At 40.6% G+C, this 10029-nt stretch overlaps 1 protein-coding gene across 3 annotated transcripts; it reads left to right on the forward strand.

Moving 5' to 3' along the window:
* Positions 1-3270: 3270 nt before the first annotated feature.
* fsta (follistatin a) lies at positions 3271-9484 on the forward strand. 3 transcript variants are annotated; one of them, XM_070833845.1, is made up of 6 exons: positions 3271-3436; positions 4605-4802; positions 5009-5227; positions 5374-5598; positions 6183-6413; positions 8371-9484. In XM_070833845.1, the coding sequence occupies exons 1-6, from the start codon at positions 3346-3348 to the stop codon at positions 8457-8459; spliced, it is 1053 nt and encodes a 350-aa protein (XP_070689946.1). In that variant the 5' UTR covers positions 3271-3345; the 3' UTR covers positions 8460-9484. The 3 variants fall into 3 exon arrangements, with proteins under 3 accessions (XP_070689946.1, XP_070689947.1, XP_070689948.1); XM_070833846.1 differs by having other exon boundaries at positions 4605-4796; XM_070833847.1 differs by lacking the exon at positions 8371-9484 and having other exon boundaries at positions 4605-4796; positions 6183-8301.
* The last annotated feature ends 545 nt before the right edge of the window (positions 9485-10029 follow it).

A 10029-nucleotide genomic window follows, 5' to 3' on the forward strand; every position in this document is an offset into this window, starting at 1 on the left:
CATCCTTCCATGTCATTATAATCGAGGTTCTCCCTCAAACTGAATTAGTTTCCTCTCACATTTTTGACTGTCGTCTTCTCCAGCGGTTCGCTTGCTCTGTCCCTGGACTGTTTTGGAATGTGTTTCTGACTGTTTTCCTTTTAAACGAGCCAGCTCCAGCACCCAGCAGGGTCTTTAGCGTTTCTTTCGATCTGGCAAGGTGGAATATGCTGTTTGTCTTTAATAAGTAGCATATTTTTTGGGAGCCTGGGCTCAAGCTTTCAGTGTTGGAGGGACTATATAGAATTTGATAAATGATTGAACTGTTCTGTTACACAATTACTCATGCACAACAGTGTTGTGAAACAGCCTTTGGATTCTATGTATACGTGTACTGGGAGCTATGTGGAAATAGTTGATGAAATGAGATGCAGTGGAAGTGCTCGAACACCTTTGTAAATTCATCCCTCTGGGGTTTCTTGCAGATGATTTGCAGTTAAAGCCAAATAACTGACTCTGCATGATTGCTCACAAATTGCTGCAAAGTAGTTGTAAATCAAAAATGACGTCATGAGGAATTATTTCATATCTGCTGGTCTTTTTTGGCACTTTGTAAGACCTTCAGCATTACCCAATCTCGAATTAAATAACGTTTTCATTGTGACTCCTTTTTAAGACTGTTTAAAAGACTTTAAAAGATGCAAGAGGATTGTCATGAACTCAGTTGTTCATTTGATGATAAAAACTTGAACATTTTGTCACTTATGTTCGGTGTGGTAGTCTGGAGTAGCTACAGACACACAGTATTGCAGCGTCAGCTCTGAGCCTGGGACAGGGAACACTGGTTGGCCCTCTGCTGATGCCATTAATGGCTTCAGGACAACAACCAGCACTTTAAAGTTGATACAGCAGGGCAGAAATGTATTCTCATGTCAGGAAATGTTTTGGCAGCTTCAGCTCTTCAAAGACACTGATCTCACAAATCACACACACCAGACACTGAATGATTTGCCAAACATAACATCAAGAGAACAATGACCATGGATTTGTTGAAAAGAGGCAATTGTCAAAGATGCTGACTTGCAACAGTTTTAATATGGCGATAACTTCTGAACAAGAATTGTCATAAAAACTACTTCTTTAAGGTTTTTACACATGGTTATATGGTTGTTCACTAATCCAACAGACAGTCATTCATGGGGAAATTAGACTCTTGACTCACTGCAAGGGATGTATGGAAACATGAAAATTCATCATCCAATTTTCATGAACAAATGGTTTAGTCTGCTTGATAAAATTAAAAATAACATAATGAAACAGTAGACCTCCGCAAGTGTGGCATTTAAGCACGAGACTAGTATATATTTGCCCCTCAGACGGCTCATTTTACAGACTACGGACACCTTGTCTTGGCTTTCATTACATGAAATGTGTGCATCCAAATGTGTGGCATTTCTAAAATTTCATGATACTGCATTGTCTAATTGATGCATATCATCACAACTTTACTTAAATCAGCTTTTTCTGTGGTAAAATAACCATTCTGTATGTACTTCAAGCATGGTGTATGGTGATTTGTAATCACTAATAAACTGGATCACAAGGAGGGCAAAATGTTTATTTGCCACTGATGATCAAAAAAGGCCAGGAGGACCAAACGTGCCAATAGATGCATATTCTGGGTATGTAAGATTATTTCAAATGTGTTTGCATCATTAATCTTGACTCTCTAAACTGACTGCTGTTTCTGATTACAATTTAGAGCAGCCAGTATGTGATCTGTTAGCTGGTCCTGTAAAGCTCAGAATCAACCCATCGTGCTTGTCCTCCTCTGTTTCTTCTTCTGCGGTTGGACCTTCTCTTCGTATGAACTTCATCACTGGATCACAAAAAATAATGCTGCTAGATCTTCTTTTGTATACTGCATGAATTAGACCAGCATTACAAACCTGTTTGCAGCTTGATTTGGATCTTTTTTTTAATAGTAAATTCTGTTTACATTATTGCAGAAATGTCGATGTTTTGCTGTGAAACCCATTTCTTTCCTGTGCATCTGTTATGGCTTCTAATATTCAGATGTTTGTGATGTGAGACAAAAGACTAGTGATATTCTATGAGCACGTTGGTTGTAGTAGGACATGGATTGATTTAGAGCAAGTATACACACCGTTCCAGTGCAGTCTCTGTACAGACACCTGAGTGGTTTTTCACTGGGATTAAAAACGAGATTACAATGTCTTCTTCCTGGCCGACAGATAATTAACTCCCTGGTGTCTGATTCACACAGCAGACACTTTGCTCTTCTCTCTGGAGAGCTGTAACCAGAGTTCCGCTGAAGAGGTCGCGCAAGGACTTCTGAGGAGGTTCAGCCTGTGCGTCAGTGAGTGGAGAGCTGTGTGTGTGTGTGTGTGTGTGTGTGTGTGTGTTTCATTCAATGAAACGCAACACCCCGCTCCTCTGTCTGAAGCCTCTTCGGAAACAGGTTTGATTATATTTAAAAGCTTGACCCGGGAGAGAAACCCAAACAACTGTCTGTTCTAATATTAGAAGTGCGGCTGCGGACTACTATGAATTCTATTATTGTCTGGGCTCGGATATATTCCAAAAGGCAACTCTCATCAAAAGATTTACACTTTTGTCTGCAGTTGGTGGAAAAAATATCAATTACCACCAAGTAGTACCCTTAATTTGAAGGACTGATAGTATGCCCGGATAAGTATGTTGGCTGTGGGCCTATTTGTTTATAAACTAATGAAGGCCTTTATATAAGACTAATGGCCTTTATTATTGTTATTATTAGTAGTAGTATTATCATTATTGTTATTAGTAGTAGTATTATTAGTAGTATTATTATTATGGCTTTAAAGGCGCATACCCAAACTGTGCGTAAAACCGAGCTGTCCCCGTTACTTTAACATAACGTGGTGAGAAAACTAAAACGATTGAAATTCAACAATAATATTAGTATTCTCCATCAAAACCACATTCCTGTCCTGTCCACTAATACGTTTTGTCTGATCTGCTGTGTTTGCTTTACTTTGACAGCAAAGCCGCCTAATCCTTAAGTGTGGTGCTTTATTACAAATTCAGACCTATTTTCATATTCTTTGATTATTGTGGCAAGAGAAAGTTGCTTGTAACGATGTCACCTGACTGGGATTGAAAGAACTTTGGTAAGAAAAAAAAAAATCTCCCCACCCCCACAGAAGAGGAGACCGCCCACCAGAGACAGTCTACCCGAGACCCCTTATAGATTTAAAAAGAGAGGCTGCATTCTCAGACTGACACTTATTCAACACTGCCACCGTAAGCAGATTACTTTTGCGCTGCCTGTGTCAAATACGTAGTTCACTTTGCCTCTCCATCATGTTTAGGATGCTGAAACACCACCTTCACCCGGGCATTTTTCTCTTGTTCATATGGCTTTGTCACCTTATGGAACATCAAAAAGTTCAAGGTAAGCTTTCCTCATCCATTTTCTTGTATTCTTTCCGTTTTTGGAAAACTTCGACTGCTGTCAGTCACAAAACGCGCCCGAGTGTCGAATGCTTGCTGCAACTGAGAAACTTTTCAAAGTGAGCTCCCTTTCTTTCCCGCTGATAAAACTCTCTCCTCGTCAGACAGTGCGTGCGTAAAGCGTTCATAAAACAGGTGCCATATGGGACACTTCAAAGTGAGACTATATGGCAAGTTTTGCAGCCCTCGCCAGGCGCACACACACTTACGCCGCCACGCCGTGTTGGTGGCAGCGCCAGCTTTCCACAATACCTGAGCATGTTCTGTTACTTTTCTGCCTCTCACTATATATTGTCGTCAAACCTGTAACAAAGTTCAGAATATCCCCTGCGAGTTCATGGGCGTGTTATTTATATATTTCCCGCACGCAGCCATCCAGCATTGTGTACAAAAATTGCTTTTATTTATTTATTTTGCAATTTTACATCTTTAGTTTGGATACTTTTGCACCTATCATCTTCTGGTTGGGAGCTTATAGTTCAAATAGATATATTGCAGTTATGTGCTCAGTTTAAGCAGCACACCAGTTCATGGACAGTTAGCCTGATGTCATGTGTGTCTGTGTCGGTTTAGACATCCTGCTGTTGTCTGGATCAAAGGATATTTTTGTGCCATAGACATAGGTTAACTGTTGTGCTTTTATTTTCATACCTTTAAAAGAAACTTTTCACTGGTTTCTTAATAAGCAAGTCATTGTCTGGTGGGTGCGTGTCTGGGATATTGTTCACCGTCGTTGGAGACGGTGGTGTGTTCAGCTAGAGACCGTGGTTGTCTGAAGGAGATTGGCTGCTATTTAACACTGTCTAGACGCTCCACTTTCTGTCCAGTGACAACAAGGAGGCTCTAGGAATAAAGAACAACCCCCCCTCCTAAGATTCTTCTTACTTTTTTGGTTTGTGGCTGCATTGTAAGGGCTGTCAGTCACAGATGGGATAGGCAAGTGTTAACAGTCTCGCTAAAAATCAGACAAAATACTGCCGGGAGGGCGAAAGGGAGGGAGGGAGCGTCTCGGATAATACGGGCTGCGTGTGTGTCTAGTGCGTCTGGGTCAGCGGTTTCAGACGTGCAACATGCGCCATTCGAGCTTTTTTTTGTTTGTCTGTTTACAGCTGGGAACTGCTGGTTGCAGCAGGGGAAGAACGGGAGGTGCCAGGTGCTCTACATGCCCGGGATGAGCAGGGAGGAGTGCTGTCGGAGTGGAAGACTGGGGACGTCCTGGACCGAGGAGGACGTCCCCAACAGCACGCTCTTTAGGTGGATGATCTTCAATGGCGGAGCCCCCAATTGCATACCTTGCAAAGGTGGAGGTGCACTCATTTCCCTTCGTTTTCTCATAATACACATCCTCAATCATTTCTTTTTAATAAATCTCAGTGATGATCTAATTTACGCATACCCAAAGTGGGTAAATGATCCCTTTAGTGTGTATTTAAAGTGTATTTTATGAACATTTTTACGCACAAGGCCAAAATAGCCCCCACTAGCATCACATAACACGGAGCTTTTATTTTAGAAACCTGCGACAATGTTGACTGTGGACCTGGAAAGAGGTGCAAGATGAACAGAAGAAGTAAGCCGCGCTGCGTGTGCGCACCAGACTGCTCCAACATCACCTGGAAGGGACCTGTCTGCGGCTCAGATGGAAAAACCTACAAAGACGAATGCGCACTGCTGAAGGCTAAATGTAAAGGCCACCCGGACCTGGATGTGCAGTACCAGGGAAAGTGCAAGAGTAAGTAAATATTATGGTAAATTAGCCCACTTATGAGATTCCACGTTTTCAAAGCTGCGTGTGCCAAGAATTCGGCGGTTTGCTCTTATTTTTCTTGCAACTGGTGTCATTTTTCACAAAATCTTCCGATTTCTTTGTCTCGACAGAAACGTGCCGTGACGTCTTGTGCCCCGGCAGCTCCACGTGCGTCGTGGACCAGACAAATAACGCATATTGTGTGACGTGTAATCGGATTTGCCCCGAGGTGACGTCGCCTGAGCAGTACCTGTGTGGAAACGACGGGATCATCTATGCCAGCGCGTGTCACCTGAGAAGAGCTACCTGTCTCCTCGGCAGATCTATTGGAGTGGCATATGAGGGAAAATGCATCAGTAAGTCCGCAACAAGAGACGTGAGAGTGTGAGACTTTCCTCTTTGAGAGCGCCTCCAGCCACTGACTCTGAATATTGTCTGAGTGCATTTTCTTCCTGGCCAGCTCTGCAGTTATTCACTGTTCATTTTTGCCAACATTCCACTGAGGAGGGGGTCTTAGAGAGAGAGAGAGAGTGTTTGGTAGTTGCTTGTGTTTGCTCAAGAAATGATAGACATCTTATTATTTCCTGATGTTGGCAGCACTATCCCATATGGGAAAAGGGGGGAGGGAGAAAGAGAGCAGGGGAACAGGAACAGGAACAGGGGAGTGGTGAAGACATGCTTCAAGTTAATATTTGAGTCAGATGGATTCTTATTCCGAAAGCAGTCAATCTAAGTCATGTGTAGTCCTAAAACTGCTAATTAAAACATGACTGTTTGCTCCATGCCATAAGACCTAACACCATAAAACAGGATTTCACTTTTAGCCCCTGCTTAGTTCTCCAAAAACTCAGCAGTCATCTGATCCTGCTTGAAAAGCAGCCGTCATAATCCATCTAATCAAAGATTTCCCCTGTGCTGATTTCTTCCCCTCTCCTTCTAGAGGCCAAGTCGTGTGAGGACATCCAATGCAGCGCGGGGAAAAAGTGTCTGTGGGATGCTCGGATGAGCCGAGGCCGCTGCTCGCTGTGCGATGAGACCTGTCCGGAGAGCAGGACAGATGAGGCGGTGTGTGCCAGCGACAACACCACATATCCCAGTGAATGTGCCATGAAGCAAGCTGCTTGTTCTATGGGGGTGCTGCTGGAAGTCAAGCATTCGGGATCTTGCAACTGTAAGTAGACAACAAAAGCAAAATATGAAAAGAATGAAACAAAACCCCCCCCATCCCTCTCCAAGCAAAAGACAATATTCCATGTTGCTTCCCTGACAAAAACCTCCCCTGAACGTGCTCCCCATCCCAACTTTCCCCAAACCCTCACCCCAGCCACACCACCAAGCACAGCTTAAGCAAGCAGAAAGGACTTGGGAATAGAAGTACTTGCATGACGTTGTCTTTGTCGCTGGCTTTTGTTCTTGTGTTCTTGTTGGATTTTTTTTTATTTGACTTTTTCCAGTTCTTCTGCAAAATTAAATAACAGAAAGTTGAATGAAAAAGCAGAAATATACTGTCTATCACCAGACTCTACCTGAGAGTCTGGGAAAAGCTAACTCCATTAAACTAACACAAATAATAAAGGAGACTAATTTCATTTGCAGTGGAACAATCCTGACATTTAAAAGTATAGTTCAGTTTATGGTCATGCTAGTGACCTGCAGGAGCAGGTTGCCTTAAATTCACATGCAGTTTCTTTTAATCAGTTATGGATTCTTTTTATGATAGTCATCATATCTCTACAGCTTGTAAATTCCATGGTTACAATGCTAATTTCATCGTAATGGTATATTTGTGTTTTTGTATTTTTTTTTCCTTTTTGTTGCTTTTGGCTGTAATCAATCAATTCAAAATGCACTGCCTCTTGTGACATACACCACACTGCCAACATGTCAATAAGAACAGAATACTTTTAAATATACTCATATGATGTGCATAAGGTGATTGTAACATTGGTGCCATGTTAGTGATAATGACGATGGATTTTAATACTGATATTCATGTGGACTACTTCTCTGTAGAGCCATTCATGCGCTCGCAAATCTTCGGATAAACCGTCAAATTGAGCAATAGCCTCAAGGAAGTATCAAATTTACATTCCAAGATGCTATGTAGAAGAATGTCTCCTTGATAGTTTCTTTCTCCAGGCTGAGTACCTTAATGTGATGTGCCTATAAGGTATGCAATGGAATCCAAGGGACCAACTTTATGATCACCTCATGAGCTAAATATAAATGTGATACTTCATAGTGTGCAGGAGGAAGCTTGTAGAACCATGCTCTCTTACCTCTCGTCTCATCAGTAGAAAAAGAAAAGTTAACAATTATAAGCTAACTTTTATTGTTGCTGTTTCCAGTGAATGTGTTGTCTACCAGAATATGTATCAGAAATTTCAAATCCATTTGGATTAATGAGGGACTGCCTGTTTTTTTTCTTTTTTGTAACGTCACTCTTGCTCTTGCTTGTGTGCTTTTTTTGTGTCCGATGTAAATCTCCTCTGTAAAAAGAAAAGAAAATACCTCAGAACTGTGTTGATGATCTCCGACCTGCTTGCTAAGGCCAGGCTGTGACACAGAGTCCTCCCTCCCTGTACGTTTGAGCCAGAAATTAAAATAGTAACCAGAGCAAAGAAACTAGCAAATCCGAGAACACAAGAGCACTTTTCTGTGTTATGCGTGTCTGCTTTCAGGAATCTGCCCAAAAGAGACCCGAGCCACTGGAACCCGTCAGCCCCAGTGTCCCCAAACCCACCACCCAGCCTCCCCCCAACCCACCTTGTGACCCCCAACCTCCCATCCACCCCTTCTCTATCATGCCACTTTTTCTCTTGTTGCAGCCCTGACTTGCTAGATTATGTAAATGGCAGTTGCATAATTGGGGATACCACAGTAATTGTTGATGCCAAGTCACACAGATCCCTCCACACACACACACACACACACACACACACAGAAGAACACACAAACCCACACACAGATGCATAAACATAAACATAGACACACAAAAAAAAGAAACAAAAGGGAGACTGTGTGCCAGTGGCTTTGCTGTGAGCTTTTTTTTTAAAGAACATTCAGTGATATTCTGCGCTGTTGTGGTCCATATTCATACAACAGCTACCGTATATTCTCCCACATAGCCATTACAGAAGACCAGGAGGAGGATGAGGAAGATGAGGACTCAGACTACATGGCCTATGTCCATATATCTTCTATACTGGATGGATAGGCCCCCATCACTAGGGGAACAGTCCTAGGGCAAGGAATCATGTCCATACTGTACATTATGTGTATGCTTATTTATTTTTTAAAGAAAAAGGAAGTATACATATAGTTCAGTCTGCTAGATGTTTATTTATACTTTTTTCGTGTTTTATAATTTATATACATTTACAATGTCAGGCTTACTATCTACCATGATATATTGTGTTACCACTCATTTCCCCCCTTTTGTTGATGTCCCTTTTACTTTCTTTTTTTATCATGAAGAAATATATTTGTCCAAAGAGAAGCAGTGTTATTTATTTGTCATGTTACCGTGTAAGTGTAAGTCCTCTACAAGCTGTAAATTGCATTCCCTGAGCTGTAAAAATCTGCTTGTTTCTGTCAAATCTCTATCACAGATGTTTATGTCACACATACGTAAATGCATGTTTAGGCTGTGTGTTTATTTATTGGGAATATATCAATCATTTTATGTACAGAAGTGTTTCTGGTTTGTTTACAACTCATAATAACTGACCAAAGGGATCCTCTCAATGGTTTTGCAAAAGAGCATTGTAAAAGTTGCAACACAGCAGTGATGAAATGGAAGAGAAAAAAGAGCCATTTGTTTTTCTTTTCTTGTTTTGTGGTTACGCATCAGTTTTAGCCCTTTAGGTTTGCTTCCACGTGGAGATGACATCTTTAGACATTATTCAATAGCATTTATTTTGTCTCAACACCTTAGAGCAGAGGTAAGTTTTGGACGATACTTGATTATTTTGGAAACAATGTGCCATTAACATTTGTGTGCTGTCTTTTTGCCAATGTGCTCCATATTGCTCTCGCAGAGCTAAAATAGGACTAATGTACTGCAGTACTCTACACTATATCACACTTCATCACTTTGTTTCTTTTTGGGTTTTTTTTTTCTCAGAATACATTTTTATTTTCAAACATCACAAGAGAAATACAAAATTCTGTTATGAATATATAGTTTTGTATTTTTTATGTAAATGTCATATGTACATACAAAGTTTGATGGTATTTGTACAGATATGAAGAGTGAAACAATAAAAGGTTTTTTTCCTTATACGTTTTTCTGACTCTGTTGTATTATTGATTTGTGAATAATGTGCAGTTAAACATATTAAATATCAACGCATGTGTTCAACTCAAACACCAAATTTTTAGCCATACATACAGTATACATTTAGGTAATGCAGTAATATACTGTATACTACTGAGATAAAATCATTTCTCAACCATCAGATATTTTACAAATCTGTTTACACTATTATATAATTATCAATGTTGTTATGGGAAATTATACTTGTCCTGTTAAAGGTATTCATCCATGTTCCAATAAAACACTGACACATGAAACTGTATAAACAAATGCATTTATGTGTCTTGTAGTAGAAGATCTAGTACAGTGAATATTAATGTTTTAGCCCTATAATCAAAACATAAACTGTGAATATGTATTTACATTTTCTTAAAAGTAGTTGCAACATCAGATAGGAGAACCCTTTTAATCAACTGAACTCATCAAAACCATCTAAACAGGCATAACAATATGGGAAAGCTTATCAGTT

The sequence above is a fragment of the Pempheris klunzingeri genome, chromosome 7 (assembly GCF_042242105.1).
Source record: "Pempheris klunzingeri isolate RE-2024b chromosome 7, fPemKlu1.hap1, whole genome shotgun sequence".
NCBI classification, from domain to species: Eukaryota; Metazoa; Chordata; class Actinopteri; order Acropomatiformes; family Pempheridae; genus Pempheris; species Pempheris klunzingeri.